This window comes from Schistocerca serialis, chromosome 1, assembly GCF_023864345.2.
Source record: "Schistocerca serialis cubense isolate TAMUIC-IGC-003099 chromosome 1, iqSchSeri2.2, whole genome shotgun sequence".
NCBI lineage: Eukaryota > Metazoa > Arthropoda > Insecta > Orthoptera > Acrididae > Schistocerca > Schistocerca serialis.
The window spans coordinates 844832056-844859200 of record NC_064638.1 but is presented as its reverse complement, the minus strand read 5'-3'; the positions used below and the strand labels follow the sequence as shown (position 1 = coordinate 844859200).

The following is a 27145-nucleotide window of genomic DNA, read 5'->3' as shown; positions in this document are numbered from 1 at the left end:
ATCCGTTTGAACTATGGTAGCGCCATCTAGCGGACCAACCATAGAGCCATCTGGTTTCCCCCTTCAAGCTAGACAAGGTTCGTTCTTTGTAGTTTTTTCGTTTGACGCTTATTTCGTGAGATATTTGGCCCGGTCACGATCAATGGACCACCCTGTATATGCAGTTGATGTGATGACGGCCAATGATCCCTTCAGTGCAGTGCAGGCGTGGTGACCACTGGGTCCGGATGGTACAGTGGTCAGCCCAACAGCTTAGTAAGCGGGAGACCCGGGTTCGAATCCTGGCCTGCCATAAATTTTCAACTTGCCCCATTTGATATAAACCATCGCCCACTGGATAGAATGTCATTAATTCCGTTGTGTCTTAAACTCCCTCTACATTGCTCTTGTTAGTACGTCAGCTGTAGGACTGTTTAAAGCTGGATGGTGAGTGCAACTGCCGGTGAAGGGAGACGCTGGACTGAGCTACGGCGAGTCCGCCTCGTTTCTTGCAGGTGTACGCGCGCTTCAGCGCCTCGGACCAGGACTCGGGGCGCGTGAGCTACTTCGTGAACCGGCGCACCTGGCTGCGAGTCACCGACCTGGTGGAGGCGCTGCTGCGCGTCTCCGACCCGCGCATCGCCAGCCTCAGCGGACGCATCCTGCAGGGCCGCGGCGTCGGGCGCTCCGAGGTACAGGTACGTACGCCATGGGCTGCTCTTTCTCAGCAGGCACACACCACTCAGTCTCGTCTCTGATCTGGAGCCCACTTTAGGCCGCTTCAATTCAATCAGATCACAAGAACGTCTTAGATGCCGCGACGTGATCGCGAATAAAACACTAACCCAGAAAATACAGAATAAATTTAGCCTGCTTACGTCTGCGGGTTTCGGCAAGCAATGACAATCTTCCAATCTGTTTTCAAACATTTCCTACTATGCCATCATCGTATTAGGACTTGTTTTGAAACAGACCTGAAAATGGCCATCGCTGAGCGAAATCGGTTCTCTAAAGCAGTCGCCAGACGGAACGTGCTTTCGGACGTTAAGTGTATCGAGTTCAGCGTGCTGTTCAGTGCTCAGAAACGGCGCGACTTGTGCATACGGTACGTGTGCCACAACGCCACCGTAGCGCTCTTCAACGGCAGCTGTCAGCTGTAACTGGCTCGCAAATCACACTCTTTACGAACTGAATGGGCGTGAAATTCCTACATTACCTCTGTTAGAACGCACGTTTCCTCCCTTGTCCCTATGCTAGTCATCTTATTGTGTCTGTAGTATGGAAATGGAAATAAAGTCCCATGCTTCTTGACAGAGCTTAGGGGAACGATCCGGGAGAGTCGCACCGCCTTACTAGGCAAGGTCCTAATGGAGGTGGTTTGCCATTGCTTTCCTCTGACCGTAATGGGGATGAATGATGATGATGATGATGATAATGATGAAGACGACGCAACATCACCCAGTGATCTCGGGGCAGGTGAAAATTACTGATCCCGTCGGGAATCGAACCCTGGACCCCGTCCTCGGAAAGCGAGAACGCTACCGCGAGACCGCTAGCGGCGGACGTCTGTAGTATACATAAAAAATAATTTCAATATAAGTGAACATCGTATAAGGCATAAAGGTAAATACTATGTCCAGTCAATAAGGGCACCGGCTTATAAAAATTTCATTACAAATTTTGCGATACAAATTTATAGGCGTTCTTCAAATAAAATAAAAATTAATTCATCACTCTCACTTTCAGTAAAACCCCAAGGTCATTCTTACTTGATTACTGTTCGTCTTCAGGAGCAGAATCTTTACAACACGTGAAATACATACAAAATTTCAGACAACTAAGTGCAAAATACGTTACTCAGAGTATTGCAAGTTGTCTTGTAGAAAAAACGCACCGAACAAACTCGTTCCTCAGCATGAGTGCAATTAAATGTACATAACATCGAATATATATAATCTTTACAACATGTGAAATACATACAAAATTTCAGACAACTAAGTGCAAAATATGTTACTCAGATTATTGCAAGTTGTCTTGTAGAAAAAACCCACCGAACAAACTCGTTCCTCAACATGAGTGCAATTAAATGTACATAACATCGGATATTATAGAGTATTCTTCTATTAAACTATAAGAAAGTATCAGAACCGATTACAAACCGCGAAGGTTAGGAAAAAAGACAAATATTGTACCAGTGGGAGGCGAACAAGTAACATCTCATGTGTTACATTACACTACACCGACTGTGTATGATTTACCACAATATTTTCCATCTTACCATCTCCTGAAAGTTTTAAGCTAGATGGGTTGTTAACCAACATTTAATTATGACAAATGGTACCAAGAAGAATGCGTTTTTGATGGATCCTCACTAATCCGTCGCCTTACTTTCATACATTCATAATTCGCAAGTTACAATAATCCTTTAACCATCAATATGACGTTTCGCATCATTTTATTACAACAGGCTTACAATTAATGACGGCCTTTCGAGAGATCCGAAATTTCCTCGTGCTTAGAAATAGCATGTATAGAGATGTGGCCTTCAGTTGAAAGCCAATACGGTGTCTCGCGACTCTGTACGTAACAGAGATGGTGCGCGTGTAACACAGGGGGCATTCTTCCCTCTCACTGGTCTCCGTTCAAACGCACGTTCAGAATATCTGCACGTTCAGAAAGACTCTCCAAAGTGCTTATTCCACGTTATCACGTCAGAAACTTGGCGTGCTCAACGTTCGAAAGCACAGTCCGTGTGTCGACAGTTTAAGGACCAAACACCTTTTTCGAAATCACAGACAGAAATAAAAGAAATTTATTTCAGAAGAATGCCTCTTTTTTGACAAATGCAATGTTAGAGAACTAAACTATCAACCATAATCAAGATACCAAATTTGTTGGTGGTTTGGGAATGTATTTACGTAAGTTCGGTAAGGACCAAGTAAAATGAAATACTTTTAACTTGTCAGTGGAAGTCGCCTAGATCACGTGTAACAGCGGATTACTCATTCACTTCTGCCTTTACCGAGTTTCGAATGTTACTTATCATAGCATTTGTTATGCGCAACTCACTTTTGTAACAGAACAGCAAATGGTCCTTTTTTTTAAAAAAAAAAAAAGATTCTTCCTTTATGTTTTGGGCTGCAAGACCATACAGCCTACGGTAGTGTCAAAAGTGTCACGTTTAATTGCAATTTACACATCAGAACAATCATAAGACTGTGAAACACAAAGATAATTTTGTTCTGTAAATTAAGGAACACAAAATTATGACGCAGGATTTGAACCGAGTCGGTTCCAGAGGAGAATGACATCCACAGCAACTTATAATTGATAGCTGAAAGAGTCGTTTGCAAATGTAAGTTGTTAACGCTAAGTAAAAACACATACAGACGTCCCAGTTTCCGAACGGGCTGGTTCCATGGGAGGACAAGATCCAAGGCAATGGTGTTCTATTCACAGGTAGCTGGCTAGTATCCCGTAAGAATATTTTTAACTGTGTTTCAGCAAAAAACCGGAGGCGACATGGTAGTGTGTAACTGGTGGTCACCGTACATAGCGTTAATATTCTGGTTTAAAACCAAAACTTTTTCAAGGTGTATCCTAACGAGAGGTCTATATATGTATTCTAACGAGAGGATCTGTATAACTTTTGATGGCAACTTGTTCGTTGTATGGAGACCACCTTTGTGAGAAGAGCAGAGTATGTACTAGCAACTCGGTCATCCTGTCGTTTTATTCATACTACACAAACACAGGGATTCACTTCGCATACAGTTTTCAGAGCCATTCATATGGCACAGAACTTGATACCCTGCGTTATGGCGGAAAGACGTGTCATGTCCGACCAGCACCACGAAACGAATGACAACACTCAGGGTTGAAACAGTAACTTAGTAGGTAAATAAAAGTTTGTATTTTCAAAAAGGAAATGACATTCTTAGAGAGCAGTTCATCCTTATTGTGCTGTGATTTTGCCCTGCGTCGGCCCAGGGATGGTATTATTATTAACGGTTTTATCTTGGTTAATTTAAAGTGTGGCCGGATGTCCTTCCTGTCACCATTAGAAAATAGTTAAGTAGAGGTATTTACTTTGCTCTTAGTTCTTCAACCTTTCATTTCTTCTATATGCAATGTTCTACAGATCGATACCAACCAATTAATTAGGACTGTAGATGGTATTTTTAGGAGTAAATTCAGAATAGCACCCAAGGTCAAGAAACGTCATCCAACGACGCCACAGACAGTCGAAATTATAGGAACTAACGCCTGTAAATAATCCACACCCGAGTCTGTACACAGACAGACAACAAGAACAAGTTACCACAGCATTCAGAACCTCAGGCGCCGTTCACGACAACATTTTGTCTGTGTACATTTCCCGTCTGAAGCCACTGGTCCCTATAACTTAGACGCTCTGTAGCACAGTTTCTTTACACAAGTTCGTATCATGAACTTGTCCCTCAGACACACATTGCAGTCTGCTGAAGTTCACGATACCGTTTTCTTACTGTCTCTGTGTTATACAATGAGTTGACAAAAGTCACGGAATAACTGTATGCACCTATACAGATGGCAATAGTACCGCCTACAAAAAGTGTAAAATGACATTGCATTGGCGAAACTGTCATTTATACGCAATTGGTTCACGTGGAAAATGTCCGACGTGATTATGGTTGTACGACGGGAATTAACAGACTTTGAACGCGGAATGGTAGCTGGAGCTAGACGCAAGGGACGTTACATTTCGGAAATCGTTAGGGAATTCAATATTCTGAGATCTACGGGGTCAACAGTGTGACGAGAATACCATACTTCAGGAACTGCTTCTCACCACTGACAACGCAGTGGCCGACGGCCTTAACTTAACGATCGAGAACAGCGACGAAGTGTCAACAAAAAAGCAACACTTCGCGAGAAAACCGTAGAAATCAATGTAAGATGTACGACGAACTATCCGTTAGGAAAGTGCGGCGAAACTTTGCGTTAAATGGCTATGACAGCCGACGACCGACGCGAATGTCTTTACAACTAGCATGACATCGCCTGCAGTGCCTGTCCTTCGCTCGTGACCATATCGGTTGGAGCCTAGACGACTGGAAAACCGTGGTCTGGTCGGATGAGTCCCAATTTCAGTTGGTAAGAGCTGACGGTAGATTTGAGTGGCGCAGGTCCTACGAAGCCACAGTTCCAACTTGTTAACAAGGCGTTGTGTAAGCTGGTGGTGGCTCCACAATTGTGTGGGATGTATTCACACGGAATGGACTGAGTCCTCTGATACAGCTGAACCGATCATTGGCTGGAAATAGTTATTTTTGGCTACGTGGAGACCATTTGCAGCCATTCATGGACTTCATGTTCCCAAACAATGGTGAAGTTTATATGGATGACAGTGTGCCATGTCACCGGTCTACAATTGTTCTCGATTGGTTTGAAGTAGATTCTAGACGATCCGAGCGACTAGTTTGGCCACTCATATCGCCCGACATGAATTCCACATTTATGGTACATAATTGGGACGTCAGTTCGTGTACAAAATCCTGCACTGGCAACACTTTCGCAATTATAGACAGCTATACAGGCAGTATGGCACAATATTTCTGTAGTAGAATTCCAAAGACTTGAGTCCACGACTCGTCGAGTTTCTGCACTACGCCAGAAAAAGGGAGGTCCGACACGATATCAGGAAATAACCCATGACTTTTGTCATGTTACTAAACGGGGTGAGTTGGCCTTGGCCTTGGTGGCCGAGCGGTTCTAGGCGCTTCAGTCTGGAACCGCGTGACCGCTACGGTCGCAGGTTCGAATCCTGCCTCGCGCATGGATGTGTGTGATGTCCTTAGGTTGGTTAGGTTTAAATACTTCTACGTTCTAGGGGACTAATGACCTCAGCTGTTAAGTCTATAGTGCTCAGAGCCATTTGAACCATTTTTAAACGAGGTGAATTACTGATGCATTCGGTAGGATCTTCGGCAGAAACTGTAGACATTTGTTTTTGTTTGGGCAGTGTATTAATCCAAAATTAACGTTAATGTTTCCAATTGGCAACCAATGCTGTACAATAACGTCATGAGATGTTTATTGCGATTGGACAGCACTGGTTGCCAATTATTAACATAAAAATGATCACAGGCCTCAGTCGAGATTTTATGTCCTGTTTATCGTTAATGTTTTCGTTGGTAAAAATGACCTTCGGTAACTACCTGTCAGTGCAACAGGAACCGAGCGAGGATGTGGGAACGAGCAGCCTCTTGCAAGGCTTCCCGATTCGTGTTGGCAATATGCGGTAAATGGTTAAGGAAAAGTGTGCCACATTCGTTGGACGACAAATCCCCAGTCGCTCCGTCGGCCACCATAGCTGATCCCGAAGCTACTACGTACGACCCTCTCTCGCTTGTTCACTTTGAAACATGTACTACATTTTGCAACCAATGTGCTTGTCGTTTGTGAGCTACACAGGAGCAGCGAAAGCTCCATAAATATCGATTTGCGTGAAGAATGTTACGTACTATTTTGATTCTTTTGCACATTTTCTGCACACTTCGGTAGCTCACACTATATACACACATTAAAAAAAGTTTTGCATCACCTCAGTTTCCAGAACTCCTGAAGATAGACGTTGACGGTGAATATTGTATCATAGACACAGTCCCTTCGACTGTTCACAGAAATGTCACCAAACCCGCCCAAAGGTGTAAACAATCCTGCATGAGAAGCGCCTACAGGACACAGCGGGTCCGACAGCCGATCAGTTCCAGTCATTGCACGAGGAAGGAGGTAACGTGGCTCGTGTTGTCTGTCGTTCAACCGTGCCTAGACGGTCAATACCGCGTTTCAATCGCGTCCGCATTGTTACTTTGTGCCAGGAAGGGCTCTAAACATCGGCGTGAACCAAAGCGATGTCGTTCGCAGATGGAGGAGATACAGAGAGACAGGAAATGTCGATGATATGCCACACTCAGGCTGCCCAAGGGCTACTACTGCAGTGGATGACCGCTACCTACGGATTATGGCTCGGAGGAACCCTGACAATATTGAATAATGCTTTTCTTGCGGCCATAGGACGTCGTTTTAATACTCAAACTGTGCGTAATAGGCTGCATGATGAGCAACTTCACTCTCGACGTCCATGGCGAGGTCCACCTTTGCAACCACGACAGCATGCAGCGCGGTACAGATGGGCCCAACAACATGCCGAATGGACCGCTCAGGATTGGCATCACGTTCTCTTCACCGATGAGTGTCGCATATGCCTTCAACCAATCGTCGGAGACGTGTTTGGAGGCAACTCGGTCAGGCTGAATGCGTTCGATACACTATTGAGCGAGTGGAGCAAGGTGGAGGTTCCCTGCTGTTTTGAGATGGCATTATGTGGGGCCGATGTACGCCGCTGGAAGTCTTGGAAGGCACCATAACGGCTGTACGATACGTGAATGCCATCCTCCGACCAATAGTGCAACAATATCGGCAGAATATTGGCGAGGCATTCGTCTTTATGGACGACAACTCGCGCTCGTGTCGTGCAAATATTGTGAATGACTTCCTTCAGGATAACGACATCGTTTGACTAGAGTGGCCAGCATGTTATCCAGACATGAACCCTATCTAACATGCCTGGGATAGATAGAAAAGGGCTGTTTATGGATGACGTGACCCACAAGCCACTCTGAGGGATGGAAGCCGAATCGCCGTTGAAGAGCGGGACAATCTGGACCAACAGTGCCTTGAAGAACTTGTGGATAGTATGCCACGACGAATATAGGCATGCAGCAATGCAAGAGTACGTGGTACTGGGTATTAGATGTACCGGGGTGTACAGCAATCTGTACCACCATCTCTGAAGGTCTCGCTGTATGGTGGTACAACATGAAATGTGAGATTTTCATGAGCAATTAAAAGTGCGGAAATGATGTTTATGTTGATCTCTATTCCAATTTTCTGTAGAGGGTCCGGAACTCTCGGAACCGCGGTGATCCAAAGTTTTTTTGATGTGTGTATGTTGTTAGGCGCGTTCCGGAAAAATTTTCTGTTGATTACACACCCGGCAAGGCAAACGGCATGTTCAACACTACCAACAGTTTTGCAGCACGATATCTTACGTGTGCTACAATAACAGAAGTGCACAACTTAATAAAATGGATAATTTTATCATCTCTCTAAAGATTAAATAACGGCTTGGTGTCATGTCTTGCACAGGCGTTCATCTTACTTGACAGTAACACACTGTCAGCCCTGTGTTTTGATTACCGTATGTCTGCGTTATGTTTTTTAAGGTCAAAAGCGAGTTAATTTGACAGCCTTAGCATTAATCAACTGTTTACTAGTGCATTGTACTCCTAATGTTGTTCGCATAGTAGCTCAAAATCCTGTAATTTTATGCATAGATTATACTGAAATTTGAGATATATTTCTTTTCATCTCCGCACCCTTAAGAGCTAGGTAAGTATTCAAGGAATTTCCCATAATTGATCTCCATTTATTTACTTTACTGTTCTCGAGCAGTACCTTTAAAAGTTATGTAATTTTTTCAGAGAAAGTCTCTGACAGAGAAGAGTTCAGCAAAAACATTTGTTTTCCAGTTTGAGCAACTCTACTCCCTAGTATATTCCGTGCAGGCTTCTTCATCTTCGAATACCCATTGCAACCTACATCTATTTGAACCTGGTTACTGTATTCATACCTTGGTCCTTCTCTACAGTTTTTCTTCCCACTATTCCCTGCAGTACTAAATTGCTGATTCTATAAGGTCTCATGACGTGTCCTATCAACCGATCTATCTTTTAGTAAAGCTGTGCCACACATTTCTTTTCTCATCAGTCTCTCATCAGTCCCTCGTCATTAGTTGCGGAATCTATCCATCCAAACTTCGGCATTAACTGTAGCACCACATTACTAAATCTTCTGTTCTCTTCTTGTCCTAACTACTTGTCGTCGTTTCTCTTCCGTACAAAACTATACTACAGACATATACCTTGTGAAAAAATTACCAAACGCCTAAATTATGTTTTAGATGTTAACAAATTCCTTTTTTACAGAACTGCTTTCCTTGCTATAGCCAATCCAGATTTCATATCCTGTCTACTTCGATTATCAATTATTTTGCTGCACATATAGCAAAACTCATCTACATTACACTGCTCAGATTTTCAGTTAGCTCTTTCACTAACAAATAATTACGAAGCTATCGTTCAATATTATTCAGGTTCTTGTTAGTATCTGTAGTTTTCCTAAATGGCTCCTTAGTTAGGGACGTTGATATTTGGATTTCACATACATTGCTTGGTTTATACCTAACATCTACGTTACCGGTGTTCCCATTGAAATCGCCCTTTCCTGTGGGAATAAATGAACTTCTCTTTTGTACTAGTAACTCAACTGCGTTGTTTGACTTTTACGTTGTCTTTTAAGGTCTACATTGCGCTTACTGCGCTCCTACTTCATCTATTTGCCAGTGTTTTTTCTATGATATAAAAATACATATTTTGAGAAACGTTTAATATTTTTGTTGTTCCATACATTATTTTGACTAGTGTTATCAGGTGATAGAGAGGTAGAAATTTATCGATGATTGCAACATTTTATTTGATGCAGTTTACTTGCTGTACTGAGTGCGTTACAGTTAGTAGATTGGCCGATATTTTATCATTGATACCTACTTTCTCCAGGGGCTGTACATTAATTCGAACTTTTCTGTGCACGCCTCAAGTTTCCTGTTTATACTGCCTCTCTGCTTTCAGTGCAAACTGTCATGAATGTTCAGTATAATGAAGAGTTCGCCTGAAGTACACGTTTATGCTCCACTGACAACGTCGACTTTATTAAAAGACAGTCTCTCCACTATAGGGTCTTCCTGAAACGATGCTGGTTCTAGAGGATTAGCAGGGTAACCTGTATGCACAATCATGCTCATAAATTAAGGATAATGCTGATGCATGGTGAAACAACGTTCTGGTGGGCGGTTTGCGGGTTTAAATCATCTCGGGGTATGACCATACGGTGCATTCGACCTGCAGTCGTCGCATGGTGGCGCTGGCAGCAGTCCACGTACGCAGTGGTGTGTTGGTGCATGTCAGAGTACGGTACAGCGAGTAAGTGTGCAGAGGTTTTCAGACGTGCTAATGGTGACTGTGTGTTGAGGATGGCTCAAAAAACACACATTGATGACGTTATGAGGGGTAGAATACTAGGGCGACTGGAGGCTGGTCAAAGACAGCAGGTCATAGCACGGGGCCTCCGTGTGCCACAAAGTGTGATCTCAAGATTATGGCAACCATTCCAGCAGACAGGAAACGTGTCCAGGCGCTACGTCCATAGTGTACAACAGCACAAGAAGACCATCAGTGACCGCAGACGGCAATGGAGTACTGCAGGTATCCTTGATCGGGACCATAGCGCAGCCACTGGAACAGTTGTCTCCAGACGGACAGTCTACAGACGACTGAACAGACATGGTTTATTCGCTCAGAGACCTGCAACGTGCATTCCATTGACCCCTGGTCACAGGAGAGCCCGTAAAGCCTAGTGTCAAGAACACAGTACATGGTCATTGGAACAGTCGTCCTAGGCTATGCTCACGGACGAATCCAGATATAGTCTGAACACTGATTCTCGCCGGGTTTTCATATGGCGTGAACCAGGTTCAGATAACAAACCCTTAATGTTCTTGAAAGGGACCTGTATGGAGGTCGTGGTTTGATGGTGTGGGGTGGGATTATGATTGGTACGCGTAAACACCTGTATGTCTTTGACAGAGGAACTGTAACAGGACAGGCGTATCGGGACGTCATTTTTCACACCTTTTTAGTATTGCGGTGGGTCCCACCTTCCTTCTGATGGATGATAACGTACGGCCCCGACAAGCTGTCATCGTGGAGGAGTACCTTGAAACAGAAGATACTAGGTGAATGGAGTGGCCTGCCTGTTCTCCAGACCTAAACCCCATCGAGCACGTCTGGGATGCTCTCGGTCGACGTATCGCTGCACGTCTTCATACCCCTACGACACTTCAGGAGCTCCGACAGGCACTGGTGCAAGAATGGGAGGCTATACCCCAGCAGCTGCTCGACCACGTTATCTAGAGTATGCTAACCCGTTGTGAGGCCTGTGTACGTGTGTATGGTGATCATATCCCATACTGATGTCGGGGTACATGCACCGGAAACAGTGGCGTTTGTGTTTCGGGACTCTCAACTTGTCACCAATATCGTGGACTTACAGATCTGTGTCGTGTGTGTTTCCTATGTGCCTATGCCATTAACGCCAGTTTTCTCTAGTGCCACGTTGTGTGGCACCACATTCTGCAGTTATCATTAATTTATGAGCATGAGTGTAGTTCGGAATGAAAGGTAGAACGCAGTGTCTGACTAAAGCTCTACAGACTGCCCGTTCAATTGCAAGAGACGCGTCCGCTCGTGGCTGCTATGTTGTTTCGAATCCCGGTGTGGCCGGCAGGTCTCGTAACTCAAACATGCTTGTAATGTGGATGTTACGTGTCGTTTACGGCAGGTGCTGTCGCCGACGGGTAGGGTGATCGGCGCCAAGGAGGTGCGCGTGGGCAACGACAAGGTGTCCATCACGCGCCTGCAGGTGCGCGTCGTGTCGGGCCTGCAGCTGTCCATAGTGCCCGACAGCGCCGTCGAGAATGGATACGTTGCTGAGACCTCCGTCACGAGGAAGCTGACTGCCCAGTACCAGGTAGGACTCTGCAGCTGTGCTCTTATCAAACGAATGCAGTCTTTACGAAAATTCTCAGAGGTTGCTGAACTGTCGTAAGATGCCTGGTACATGTCTATTTGTTGGACACATTTCTATGTAAGAATTAGCGGCTTCACTGCGTACCACCACAATTAAAAATCGCATGTTTTTTGTATTTTGATTCATTATATGTCATATTTTTATATTATATTGACATCAATGCTAACATCATTTTCCAAGATTTTTGAGAATGTTCTAGAATAGAATCTCACCATAGCAACAGTAATATTCTCAGCAAATCACGGTTCGGCTTTCAGAGGTGCATCTCTACTGAGAACGCCATTTACATGTCCACTCACCAGGTTTTACAAGCATTAAATAATAAAGTAGCGCCGACAGGTATTTTCTGCGACCTATCTGAGGCATTTGCTGCATGAATCACAGAATTCTTCTAGATAAATTGAGATTTTATGGGAATGATGGTATAGCCAATCAATGGATAATGTCATATCTAACCAAACGAATACAGAAAGTTATACTTAGTAATACAACCAATATAGTCCGGGAACATAATTCTGTCCCGAGAGGAATCATGTACGGGATTACCCAAGGCACAATCGTAGTTCCACTGTTGTTCCTAATATACAGTGTGATTCACGAAGATATACAAATATTTTAATATATTATTCTACAAGTAAATCTAAAGAAAAAAGTTCATATAAAAATAGGCCCGAAAATGTTTAATTACGGAGTTACGGCTAATAATAGATTTTGCCTGATATTTAGCAACGTCACTAATATGAAGCCATCGCATAACTATACGAGTAAAGCACGATTTCCATTTATTTTGTTGTTATTGGTCTATTGAATCTAATAAAACATGTCCCAGACGTGTATCTGAAGTAGTTTTCCAGAACATCCAGAAAAGCAAAGATTATTATACAAGTCAATTTTCACGGTAAATGATAACAGCCAAACAGTTGCAGGATAAAGATTTATTGTAATCCTTGACCACGGTTTCGGTATATCTAAATTACCTTCATCAGAATCAAAAATACACTAAAATCACATCCTGCAGTGGAGATACATAAAAACAATCATGGCAAAGGCGTCGTCAGCAGTTAAAAAAAATTCTTCACGGTAAATGATAACAGCCAAACAGTTGCAGGATAAAGATTTATTGAAATCCTTGACCACGGTTTCGGTATATCTGAATATACCTTCATCAGAAGCAAAATACACTAACATCACATCCTACAGTGGAGATACATAAAAACAATCGTGCCAAAGGCGTCGTCAGTAGTTAAAATTAAAATATCACCTCCATTTGTACAGCATAATTATGAAGAGAAGGTCGATGTGAACACGGCGTATCATCAGTACTTAGCCTGTGAACTAGCGTGAGGACGACGCCTTTGGCATGATTGTTTTTATGTATCTCCACTGCAGGATGTATTTTTGCTTCTGATGAATGTATATTTAGATATACCGAAACCATGGTCGAGGATTTCAATAAATCTTTATCCTGCAACTGATTGGTTGTTATCATTTACCGTGAAGATTTTCAACAGGTGCTGCTTCAGCCATGTTTAAAATTTTGAAACAAGTAAATTTGTTTACTTTCCATTAAGAATGTCAAAACGCTTATGTCATTGTTGGCAACCGTTAGATAGTTAGTTTTCTGTATTGTTCAGTGAAAGAACATAATAACAATAGTGTTTTAAGTGAAACCACATAGTAACTGTTGTAGTTTGTGGATTAGTTATGAAATAGGGATGCCTTTCAAATTTACGAGAGAGGAATTTTTCCAAAATTAAATTCGCTACAACTTCTGTTGAAAACTTTGTGAATTGTCTGGAATTTAAAAAACAAATTGGGCCAAGTAGTTAAGAAATTAAAAATTTTAAGAAATTACTTCATTGCTTCTCTGGATGTTCAGGAAAACTACTGCTGATACACGTCTGGGACATGTTTTATTATATTACCAGATCAATAACAACAAAATAAATAGAAATTGTGCTTTACTTTAACCTCATACAGTTTTGCGATGGCTTCATATTAGCGAAGTTGCTAAATTTCAGGCAAAGTCTTTTTTTAGCCGTAACTCGGTAACTAAATATTTGCAGATCTATGTTTATGTGAACATTTTTCTTTAGTTTTAGTTTTAGAATAACATATTAAAATCTTTGCATATCTTTGTGCATCACTGTGTAGGTAAATGATATTCCGCCCACCGAACAACAAGCAGAATAAGTTATTTTTACAGATGACACTAGTATTGTAATCAGTCCAACCATACATACAGAAACAGAAGAAATGGGAAACAAAGTTCTTAAAAGTATCATTCACTGGTTTTCGGTGAATGGTCCCACTTTCAGTTTTAAGAAGACTCGAAATATCCAGTCCTGAACATCTAGGGGTACTTCACCAATTATAAGTGTAACACATGGTAGGAAATAATAAATAGGTTGGAAACTTCAAAATTCTTAGACGTCCGTAATGATGAGAATTTACGTTGGAAAGAGCACATTTTGAACTCCTAAAATAACTTACTTCAACGACATTTGACGTAGTACCATTGCAAATACTGGGGAGACACAAATCAGCATTTTCATTCAATAATGTAGAATGTTATAACGATACGGGATAACTCATCTTTAAGAAAGAAAGTCTTCGTTGCTCGAAAACGATCGTCTTGTAGACGTCTCTTTTAGGAATCGGCGTTCTGATTACTGCTTCATAGTATATTTATTCCCTAGTGGAGCTTTTCTAAATAACCCTCTACAGTTCAAAAGGAACGAAGATGTACATAAATACAATATCAGAAGGAAAAATGACATTCATTACCTAACATTGAGGTTGTCTTTAGCACAAAAAGGGGTGCACAATGCTGAAAAAAAAGTTTTTGATCTCTTACCCAGTGATGTAAAATATTTGACAGGAAAAGAAAATTTGAAAACCAACTGAAATAAATTCTCCTTGACAACTCCTTTCATTCCATTGAAGAATTTCTATTATTATAATGTGTAAAAAAGGAGGTGGTCAGGAATTACTAACACATATCTGTATATCGAAAAGAATTAAAGTTATAGTTGTTCAGAATGTAGCCATATTTGCAAATTCATTTGCGATGTGAGAATGTATACTGACTCTTTCCACATCATGCAAAATGATACATGGCACATGAAACTAACCATCAATTGCTTGTAAGATGGGATTAGCTGTTAGTGTTTCTGAGTCTAATCACAGTATCTTTCTAGGGTGGCGTCTTTAATTTTGCACCATCCCAATGGGAACTGATCCAATCCTGAAAGTACCTAAACGGTTGGCAGGAGCACAGCAGTCTCATACATCATTATGCGAGCACTTGTCTTGAGCAGAAGTGCTGCCCTGAATAACAGTTGACCGCCGCTCCATTCCAACTACCCGTTCTGACGCCAATGCAGGGATATATTGCTGGTGAGCTTCCTTTTAGCAGAATAAACTGGAAAGAATTTCAACGGAGAAAGAACGGTGGTGTTTCACCCATAAATTATTTTGATGCTATTTCCCAGAACTTACTTATTTTAATTTTTACAATTATGTCTAGACAACTTTTCCTCTACATTGCACCTGACCCGATAGCAAGCAAGTCACAGGAGTCCACCATATGTGAGTGAAATTTTCTTTCTCATACGCTACTAAAGGATGTCACCATAGCGATGGAAAATATCAGAGTGAGTATGGCGTCTTCAAACTCAATTCCTATAGGTAAAGCATAACCGATTTAATGCTGCTGCTATTACGCGGAATGTGGAGTCAGCACAAAATTGCTATACTGTTTCTACCCTTCCGAAATTACGAATTAGTAATTACTGGGTTTATTGATCGTAGCTAGTTGCGTTTCACAATCTCTCTGAGCTAACCTGAAGTAGCTAGACGTGAAATTAGCTGAGGTGCAGCTTACCTAAAACCATTTCATAGGCGTATAAACCACGAATGTCAGTATAGCGATGCAGAGACGCTAACTGCATCTCGACAATCAGCGCAGTGCTGCCGCAGAGCAATGTTAGAACAGTGATTTCCCTACGCTGTCACTGGCTCACAGCTAACCAGGGTGGCGCGCGTACTTACTTACTTGCTTGCCTTGTCCTTTATTTAGCGACATAGTTCTTCACTCTTTTCTTGGCTAGCTCTAAATTCTCTGTTCCAACTGGTGGTAAAAGCGAGAGAATGTCTGTATCCGTAATTCTTAGATAAATACGCCGTTAAACATATTTTAAAGGCACCACAATTTTGATGCCTACCGCTGGTCTCCCTCTTTTGGTTGAGTCCATTATTCTAATAGCGGTCTCCCATCACAGTTTCTATGTAGTGTGTTCATCTCGATGGATGTATTTCTCCGCGAGAGCGCTCTAGAAGCTGTCCCATCACTGGTTACACGCCGTTCTAACTGCCTCACATTGTCCCTCGTGTTAAGAGATGTCGCATCACGTTCATCGAGTACTTTTATTGATTAAACGAATAAATAATTTATAAAATCTTCTAGTAAAGTGACACTATTTCCTCTGACTTGATAAAGGAATCCAACAGTGGTTAAATTTGACAACAAGGACAACGATTTTTAGCATTCAGTATATGGGATTCAATATTAAACTGAAACGCAGTGAGGTATTAATAACGCAAATGAATGCTTTCAGAGGACACTGCTGTTTCATAACTTCGATAAAAGTAATTCTCTTTACCAGTTTTGGTCACTTAGTGCCCATCTTCTATCGCATTATTTTCGAGTGTCGCCAGCAAGGTGCATACAGCAAATGCCGTAGTCCCGCGACATATACCATGAACATCGTAGGTTTAGCGACACCCATCAGGCAGCTATAATTACGAAAATGGTGACATAACCGGCAGCAGAGCTGCAGAAGCCTCTTCATGCAGATTATCGCCATCCACACAAAGCAACCTTTTTTCACACCCATTGCCATAGGAGTGAGAAAAAGGGGGTTTTGTGTGGATGACGATAATCTGCATGAAGAGGCTTCCCAGCTGTACGACCGGTTATGTCTCCATTTTCGTAGTTATAGCCGCCTGGTCGGAGTCGCTAAACCTACGCTGTCCATGATATCTGACGCAGGAAAACGGCATTTTGCTGTATGCATCTTATTGGTGACGCTCCTTCTGAATAAGGACCTAAGTGCCCAAAACTGGTAAAGAAATTAAACTTCTTTAATGCAGCTGGTTCTTTATTATTTCGTTGTATACAATTACAGTTGCTGACGATGGTTAAAATACTAAAAGTAATTTTGGCAGCATTACACTTTCCGTTTGCAGTTTCTGTGCCATAGCTTAGTTTTTATTTAGCGTATGGCGCTCAAAGTACTTGACAGCAATATTACGCAGTAAAGCGGTTCATGACTCCAGGTCTGATCATTGAGACGTCAGATCATGATATGAACGTTGATACCCTTCATATCACATCCAGGGGAGGCAGGTTTTTCCCTGTGTGGAACTGACGAGTTTGTTGTAGTTGTTTTTGGAGGAGGAGACCATCGGTCTCATCGGATTAGGGAAGGATGGGGAAGGAAGTCGGCCGTGCCCTTGCAAAGGAACCATCTCGGCATTAGCCTGGAACGATTTAGGGAAATCACGGAAAGCCTAAATCAGGATAGCCGGATGCGGGATTGAACCGTCGTTCTCCCGAATGCGAGTCCAGTGTGCTAACCGCTGCGCTCAGTGACGAGTTTGTCTTTATGGACTCCCCCACGACGCAAAGTGCATTGCAGCACCTGTTGACGAATAACTTGCGCAAAGACCGGGCAGAGAGCAGCACTTAAGTTATTTTTTCCCAATACGGAAAGCGTAAAATAATTCGGAAGAAAATTCCTTTGCCAGAGAGCAAATGTATGATTAATAATTTACCAGTTTTCTGTAGATCAGTGCTGCGGTTTATTGCGCTCGTAACTGCTCCGTAGACGAGAGGTCTCCATGTCGAACCGCAGAGCCACTGGCTAAGTGGAGGTGATGGCCAATTAGAGATGGACCCAGCAACGTTTAATTGAAACCAACATATTCCACTTATTTCCGTGCAGTCTCAACCGAAAGAGGAGGCGCAGCGGTAAGCAGACTGCACTCTCATTCAGGAGGACGATGGTTCAAATCCCTGTTTGGGTATCCAGATTTAGATATTTCGTGGTTTCCCTCTCTCGCTTAAGACAAATTCTTGGACAATTCTTTAAAAGGATGTGGCCGTTTCCTTCACTGTCCTTCAAGCCGAGGTTGTGCTCCGTCTATAATGACTTCGTTGTCGACGGGACGTTAAACCCTTATGTTCTTTTGTGGAAACTTCATGAGTATGTGTGTTTCTTAAGATGTTAACTTATTGACTTTGATTTACAATCTCGTTTGTATTTGTGGATATTTTGGTTGAAGTTGTTTGGATCCAACTGTAAGGGTGTATTTTCCGTTAGAGTTGGTCAAATGCTCGGATATAGGAATCTTTTAATGGACTTAAAGTATGGTTGGGACACTGGCAAGTTGAACCTTGTCTAGCGGCTGAAAGCGAGGCTAACGAGGCTTACAAAGACTGTTTTGTACATGCATCAGTCAGAAAACTGATCTGGTTTTTCCAGTAAACGTTTCCTATGTAATGCTGAGAGTGTTACGTCGCTTATTCTTTCCTGCTGGCCGAGAGTGCTTTGATTCTAGCAGTGGTCTGAAGAGATTTTGTGGGATGGCACGATCCATCCGAAGACGAGACGAAGGAATGTATTACTGAGGGTGACCTGTTTTACAACCCGTACTGCTGTTACAATGTTCCTTCTTGTCTTCAGTTCCCTCAAATCCAAGAACAAACGTTTGACTAAGCCAGCCACGTGGTACAGGCTACTTGACTGCTCCTCGGTTTGTGAAGAAAAAGTTAACTGTGGTGTCACCGCCAGACACCACACTTGCTAGGTGGTAGCTTTAAATCGGCCGCGGTCCATTAGTACATGTCGGACCCGCGTGTCGCCACTGTCAGTGATCGCAGACCGAGCGCCACCACACGGTAGGTCTCGAGAGACGGACTAGCACTCGCCCCAGTTGTACGGACGACTTAGCTAGCGATGCAACACTGACGAAGCCTCGTTTATTTGCAGAGAAGATAGTATAGCCTTCAGCTAAGTCAATGGCTACGACCTAGCAAGACGCCATAGCAATTGATAGTTATCGTATGAAGCATGTCTCATCAAGAACGATGTATACAAATGATGGATTAAAGTTAAGTATTCCAGCAGCTGCGTACTTTTCTTTATAGCATTCATTACGTATCCTGTTTCAGACCTCACGCCATCCTGCGTGAGTTTAAGCGCGTGCCTTTCGGTTACCCGTCACTGTGGACTGGCTGTCTTGTCAGTCCACAACATTAACCATCTAGGTCCGCTCCAGCTTCCTGTGCTCGTATACTCACGAAATAGTTTCGATAGAGGTGGCCAGCTTCACATTTCACTGCCAGTCACTACTCTTACATTAATTGAGCCCTGTGTCAATCTGATTGGACTCACTTTCACTTCTGATTCGGCCTCCGGACCGCAGGCAGTGCACCTCGGTCTCCACTTAACTCTCATTTTGTTTTCTTGCTACAACGTCAGCAAATCTCAGAAGAGTACAGTCTTGGGATAAGGTAACAAAACAACGAGAGCCGAATACTCACACACAATCAAACACTTAGTTTTCCCCAAATACAACAGAGTGTATTTAAATTCTAACTAGCCTTGCGAAGTCTACTTCTTCGATCAATGACTCCTTTAGGTAGCTTTAGATATAAAAGTAACGTTGGACTATTGCCAAATAACGACTCGGGTGTGGGATACAATACGACACTGTTGCCCTCGAAAACCCGATGCTCTGGTAAAAAGTGTAAGGTGAAAGCATATGTGACGTCGTGTTGTGAGAACTTTGCTCACGTCGCACGTAATTTTGTGTACCCTACGTAACATTCATCTTAAGTAAATAACATAAGTGACGACACAACGAGTTTTACTATAATGAATGACAACAGACACCATCTGGATAACTTTTTATTTTCCTTAGGATCACCGGTGCAATTATACGTCACAGGTCTTCTTCAAATTAAAATGTAGTTGCAGCGGATCGTCGTTCGATATCGCTGAAGTTTCATCCCGATGACAAAATACGATTCACAATAATTAGATCTGGAGTTGAAGATGACCTGTGGCAAGGGTCGAAATATTTAATTCGAAGACACATTAGTACCCCGGCGGTTTGTCTTTCACTATTAAGCAAATAAAAACTAGCTCAATCTACACAGCGCATTGTGCACCTCGCAAAACGTCAAAAAGCCGATTCAGCCCTTCGAAATGATTCTCGATCTTCAGTGTTCCGACTGGAAATTCCATCAAGAACAAATACTCCCATTCGTTCGGCACCTTGTTCCGCTGCTTTCATGCTGCGTGCTAGCAGCATGTATCGTACTATTATTTACGTTTTCTTTTTTGTATTCTTGAAAGTGTCTATTTACCTTTAGAGAAAATCAGACGATACCTTGCTCCATTATCACATCACATTTATCTTGAGGTAATACCTCAGGCGCTAAAGGCTGTATTGGAAAAAAAAAAAAAAATACGGATCCCGACACTCCGACCTCCGTATCCATTGTTAAAAATCCACAGAAATGCCCTTCGCTCGCCTCATTCACAGAACATTACCGCTCGAGTACGTAGGCCAAGTATAGCTTACCTAATATAATGAGTGAGGTGGCGAAGTGATAAAACAGTGGATGTTTATTCTGGGGGGCCAGAGATTCAAATCCCGATCAGACCATCCTAGTTTTCCGAGTTTTTCCCAACTCGCTGAATACAATATAATGACAATTGCTTTAAAAAGAAATGAGTGGTTTCTTTCTCTACTCGTCTCCGATCCGAACATGCATTCTATCTCTAATGACCTCGTCGTCGACGGGACATTAAACCCTTACATCCTATCTTCACTTAGTGTACGATTTACCACTTCCCGAATTAAATGTGAGTCGTATGAAAACTCTTCCTGCAAATTAGAAAATAACTTGTTGATACAGGCCGTGTATAATGTTAATGCCGCAATGAAGTTATTTTCTGTATGTTCTCCGTGAGGATGACCGTGAGACAGTGTTTTGTCAGATGAGAGAGACGAGCGACGATCGTTCGTGTTGCAGGAGGGCCTGCTCGACATAGACATAGAGTTCTCCGACGGGACGCGGACGCCGCTGCGCGAGGTGGCGGTGTCGGACTATCACCTGCTGGTGGAGAGCCTCGACCCCGAGGTGGTGGCGTTCGCGCCCATGGTGACGTCGCCGCACCCCCGCGTCATCGCCGTGGGGGAGGGCCGCGGAGACCTGCTGCGCGTCGCACTGCTGCCGGCTGACGCCTGCCGCGGGGGCGGCGCAGGTGGGGGCGCCATGACGCGTGGGCGGCCGGCCGCAGGCGGCGCGGGGGCGGCGCCGGCGCCGGCGCTGGCTGCCGCCTCGGCCTACGTGGAGGTGGACTTCTCGGGCAGCGACCTGCCACAGCGGCCGGACCTCGTGCAGAACGACGGCGGCCCCGGCGTGGGCGGCGGCCTGCCGCTCGGCTTCGGCCCGCGCTCCAGCCGCGACATGGTCGCCGACGTCCCGGACATCTCCATCGGTGAGCCGGCGACACTCGCACTACCGTCATCACATGCAGATTTAAACAGTTTGTGGAATTATCCTACTCTCCTGGAAGACGGTATAAACTGTAGAAATTAGTCTTTTCCCAACAAAGCCTTAACGTCAAACATAATCGCTACAGTTGACTGTTCGATTTCACGTAAATAACATACTTACATTCTTGACGCAACACTGCTAAAATCAAAATGTTTCCTTTAGTTCGTCGTGTTATCGCTGTCGTGCGCAAAGCACACTACTGGCCATAAAAATTGCTACACCAAAATGAAATGCAGATGATAAACGGGTATTCATTGGGCAAATATATTATACTAGAACTGACATGTGATTACATTTTCACGCAATTTGGGTGCATAAATCCTGAGAAATCAGTACCCAGAACAACCATCTCTGGCCGTAATAACGTCCTTGATACGCCTGGGCATTGAGTGGAACAGAGCTTGGATGACGTGTATAGGTACAGCTGCCCATGCAGCTTCAACACGATAATACCCCAGTTCATCAAGAGTAGTGACTGGCGTATTGCGACGAGCCAGTTGCTCGGCCACCATTGACCAGACGTTTTCAATCGGTGAGAGATCTCGAGAATGTGCTGGCCAGGGCAGCCGTCGAACATTTTCTGTATCCAGAAAGGCCCGTACAGGACCTGCAACATGCGGTCGTGCATTATCCTGCTGAAATGTATGGTTTCACAGGGATCGAATGAAAGGTAGAGCCACGGATCGTAACACATTTGAAATGTAACGTCCACTGTTCCAAGTGGCGTCAATGTGAACAAGAGGTGACCGAGACGTATAACCAATGGTACCCCATACCATCGCGCCGGTGATACGCCAGTATGGCGATGACGAATACACGCTTCCATGTGCGTTCACCGCGATGTCGACAAACACGGATGCGACCATCACGATGCTGTAAACAGAACCTCGATTCATCCGAAAAAATGACTTTTTGTCATTCGTGCATCCAGGTTCGTCGTTGAGTACACCATCGCAGGCGCTCCTGTCTGTGATGTAGCGTCAAGGGTAGCTGCAGCCATGGTCTCCGAGCTGAGAGTCCATGCTGCTGCAGACGTCGTCGATCTGTTCGTGCAGATGGTTGTTGTCTTGCAAAAGTCCCCATCTGTTGACTCTGGGATCGAGACGTGGCTGCACGATCCCTTACAGCCATGCGGATAAGACGCCTGTCATCTCGACTGCTAGTGATACGAGGCCGTTGGGATGCAGCACGGCGTTCCGTATTACCCTCCTGAACCCGCCGATTCCATATTCTGCTGACAGTCATTGGATCTCGAACAACGCGAGCAGCAATATCGGGTTATGATAAACCGCAATCGCGATAGGTTACAATCCGACCTTCATCAAAGTCGGAAACGTGATGGTACGCATTTCTCCTCCTTACACGAGGCATCATAACAACGTTTCACCAGGCAACGCCTGTCAACTGCTGTTTGTGTATGAGAAATCGGTTGGAAACGTTCCTCATGTCAGCACGTTGTAGGTGTCGCCACCGGCGCCAACCTTGTGTGAATGCTCTGAAAAGCTAATCATTTGCATATCACAGCATCCTCTTCCTGTCGGTTAAATCTCGCGTCTGTAGCACGTCATCTTCGAGGTGTAGCAATTTTAATGGCCAGTAGTGTAAATACGGCTATAGTCACACAATATGAAAGCTACTTCCAGCCACATCTATATCCTGCAGTCCACCTTGTGGTGAGTGCTGGGTGTCTACCACTATCCGCATTTGGGAGGACGACGATTCAAATCCGCGTACGGAGATCCAAATTTAGATTTCCGGAGATTTCCTTAAATCATTCCAGGCAAATGCCGGGATGGTTGCTTTGAAAGGGCACGGCCGATTTCCTGTCCCATTTTCGATACAATCCGAACTTCTGACCTCACTGTCGACGGGACATTAAACCCTGATCAGCTTTCCATCTCTACTGTTACTTCTCCACGCTTCAGGTTCCAATGGCGATGCTGTGCCGGAAGGACAGTTGTTGGCAAACCTCCACGTGATCTCAAATCTCTCTAACGTTGCCTTCGTGGTGTTTCCACGAAATAGGCGAAGCACTGTTTTAGATGACTTGGGATTAAATTGGAAAAGTGAATGTCTTGGTGACACGCTTCCTTTTTAAAAACAGTGAACAGTTTCGGCTCTACAGTTCTCATCCACTATGCCCACTACAGTCAAGTGATATTTAAAGAAGACAAGGATTTCTGGTCAGACGAGTGTAGGGTGATATCAACAGCAGCAGATAGTAGTATAAAGGGAGTAGGATTCGTTATGAATAGGAAGGGAGGACATAGTGTGAGTTACTGTAAACAATTCAGTGATAGAGTTGTTCTCATCAGAATCGACAGCAAACCAACGCTGACAACAATAGCTCAGGTATACATACGAGTATATGACGATACTGAAGGGGTAATACATTACGTGAACGGAAATGAAAATATAATACTCACTGGGGACTGGAATGCGGTTGTAGGGGAAGGAGTACAAGAAAGGTTACGGGAGGATATGAGTTTCATTGTAGAAATGCGAGAGAAAGAAGACTAATTGAGTTATGCAGTAAATTTCAGATGGCAATAGCGAATTTTATGTTCAAGAATCACAAGAGGATGAGATGCACTTGGAAAAGGCTTACGTAGATTACATCATGGTTAGGCATAGGTTCCGAAATCAAATACTGGATTGTGAGGCGTACCCAGCAGGTGATATAGACGCAGATCACAATTTAGTAGTAATAAAGAGTTGGCTGAAGTTTAAGAGACTAGATAGGGAGAATCATTGCGCAAAGAAGTGGGATGCGGAAGTACTAAGTAATGTAGAGATACGTTTGAAGTTCCCCAAGGCTATAGACATTGCGACACTGAATAAGTCAGTTGGCAATTCAGTTTAAGAGGAATGGACATCTTTAAGAAGGGCAGTCACATAAGTTTGAAAGAAAAACGTTGATACAAGGAAGGTAACTGCAAAGGAACCAAGGACAAGAGAAGAAATTCTTCACTTCATCGATGAAACAAGGAAGTACAAAAAGGTTCGGGGAAAAACAGGTATACAGAAAGTCAAGTCAGTTAGAAACGAAATAAATGGGAAGTTCGGGAAACTAAGGTGCATTGGCTACATGAAAAATGTCAAGAAATGAAAAAGGAATGATTCTCGGAAGGGCTGACTCAGTTTATTGAAAAGTCAAAACAGCCTTCGGTGAAATGAAAAGCAATGGCGGTAGCATTAAGAGTGCAATAGGAATTCCACTGTTAAATGCAGACGAGAGATTAGATAAGTGGAAACAGTACATCGAAGGCCTCTGTGAGGGGGAGGGGCGGCTTCTCTGATGACGTGATAGACGAAGAAACGGAGGTCTATAGGAAATAGATAGTGGCTCCAGTATCAGAATTTAGTAGCTTTGGCAGATTTAAAATCAAAGAAGGCAGAAGGAATCGATAACATTCCATCGGAGTTTCTAAAATCATTAGGGGAATCGCAACAAGACGGCTGTTCACATTGGGTTGTAGAAACTATGGGACTGGCAATATACCATCAGAATTTTGGAAAAACATCATACACACAATGCCGAATATAGCAAGAACCGACAGATGCGAGAATTATTGTACAATAAGTTTAACAGGTCATGCATCCAAGTTCGTGTCAAGAATAATATGTAGAAGAGTGGAAAACAAATCTGAGGATGCGTTAGATTACGATCAGTTTGACTTTAGGTAGGGTAAAGGCACCAGAGAGGCATTTCCGACGCTGCGGTTGATAACGAAAGTAAGACTGAAATAAAATCAAGACACGTTCATAGGATTTTTCGACGAGGAAAAATCGGTAGAAAATGTAAAATGGTACAAGATATTCGAAATTTTGAGAAAAACAGATGTCATTCGAACCGCAACTTGGGCGTGTTCATTGAGGTTACCGTAAACATGAACCAGGACGTTTAGTACTGCATTTTCGGTGACGGAATCTTGGCCTATCTGCTACATCGTCAGGACAGGTATGCTGTGAACACTCCCGGCTTTCAAGGCTGCAAGTCTTCACGATTACATTGCACGTTTGACAGTCAAGTACCCTATCGCATATCGACTTGCGTATACATGAACACCGACAGAGGTGCTTCTTACAGGCATCACAGGACAACGTTTTTTGTCTGTCATGGCTCACTCAGTGCGCTGCACGCGAACCAACAAAGGTAGTTCATAAACCAATTGATTCAGCTCATCCTTGATTCCCTATAGCGACTCCAATACTGTTGCAAGCATGTGGTCTTAGATGGGTGCCAGGATACAGGGAAACGACATAGGTGACAAAGATAGAGAATAGAGAATAACCTTTATAAACACATTGGCTGTAGCAACGATCACAATGAACAGCAACAAAATATTATATACTCGTAGAACAATCTTGATCGGATCAAAACACCTATATTCGTAAGTGATGACCGGTTTCTACCCGATGCGCATCGTCTTCGTCCCGTACTCTGCAATTTAGAGTGCAACAGAACAAAACGAAGTATCTAATGTAATAAAAATTAAGTTAAAAATAAAAGATAAGATGTTATGCCCAGTGCTATCGTGTGAAGACGATGGCTTGGAGCAGAAACCGTGGATACCACCAACTGATATCGATTGCTGACAAGTTGACGCTCTCATGACCTAGAATACCTGTTACTCTACGTCACCTTTACCTAATAGGACAGGACGTATGCGATACATGTTAGACAGCATGTATATCAATCTTAATAATATGCTGGGTATTTTCGTAAAGTATATGTAAATAACAATGTATATGTTGTGCAGGTAAAATTGTGCGTAATTTAACGTGAAAAAGTATAAATGACCAGGCAGTGGCATCCGTTAATACGTTAGTGAACTGCAGTGTGCGGGACTTTGTGTACACCAAAGATGCGCTATAGGACGCCGCTGGTTACTTAGCGACACGGATGAGTTACCGATAGGGATCAATGGTACTATGTCGTTGACGTACTGCATTCCTGTCGACCTCGTATGGTCTTAATATTTGGTCGTCTGACCATGCTGATCTTGTTATTGCCATGGAAGGCACGGAATCCAGTTAATTTTGCCCCGCTGCATATGATTTTGTTCATTGCACACGAAAACGGTTGTGGATGGCAAGTTATGCTTCGGGCCTGAAGGTGAAACAATTTGGTGTCGAAAATGGTAAGATGTGTTAAAAAGAATAAGCAAAGGTGGATTCAACTACAACCCCTGTTTTTGTCATCATTATTGAAGTAATTAGTTGCAAGTCGTTCTTCGGCGGCAAGTGTTAACACTGCATGCTGTGTTATACACTGTAGAGAAGAAATGTAACCATTATACAGCTTTAAGAGTAATATAGACACCTTCATAGTACGTACAGAATGCAGCGCACTTGCTGTTTGGAATTTGATTAAAAATAGGTGTTTGAAAGATTTAAAAAACCCCGAACCGACTTAAATGACGCTGAAAAAAGTAATGTAATATAAGACATATGGGGTGCTGAAGTCGGGCAGTACACCAAAAGTGGATGACAAATGTTGAACATGTGACGTCACATCCAAAAAACGAAAGGGATTTATGAACATGAGCATAGCGGGACGATTGAGCAATGCAATAATTGCATTCAAGCAGACGGTACATATTTCGAACACATTTTGTAAATGTGATGTGTTGTGAAAAGTTACAAAATTGTTATCCTTGCTGTAACCATGAAAAGCTGTTCTTTTTTCTAGTTCTTTCTTTTTGTCCGTTCTTTTTTTGTTTACAGATCTTATGTAGTAAAGAGAACATACGTTATTTGCTGGTTAAGATGCAA

At 43.2% G+C, this 27145-nt stretch overlaps 1 protein-coding gene across 1 annotated transcript in view; it reads left to right on the top strand.

The window, feature by feature from the left end:
- The window catches only part of LOC126439376 (transmembrane protein 132E), a 242407-nt gene that overhangs the window by 181696 nt on the left and 33566 nt on the right, over nt 1-27145 (top strand). Inside the window, exons 10-12 of the mRNA XM_050090568.1 lie at nt 495-677; nt 11482-11670; nt 20840-21308. Coding sequence (XP_049946525.1) covers nt 495-677; nt 11482-11670; nt 20840-21308 — 841 coding nt within the window. The remainder of the gene's footprint in view (nt 1-494; nt 678-11481; nt 11671-20839; nt 21309-27145) is intronic.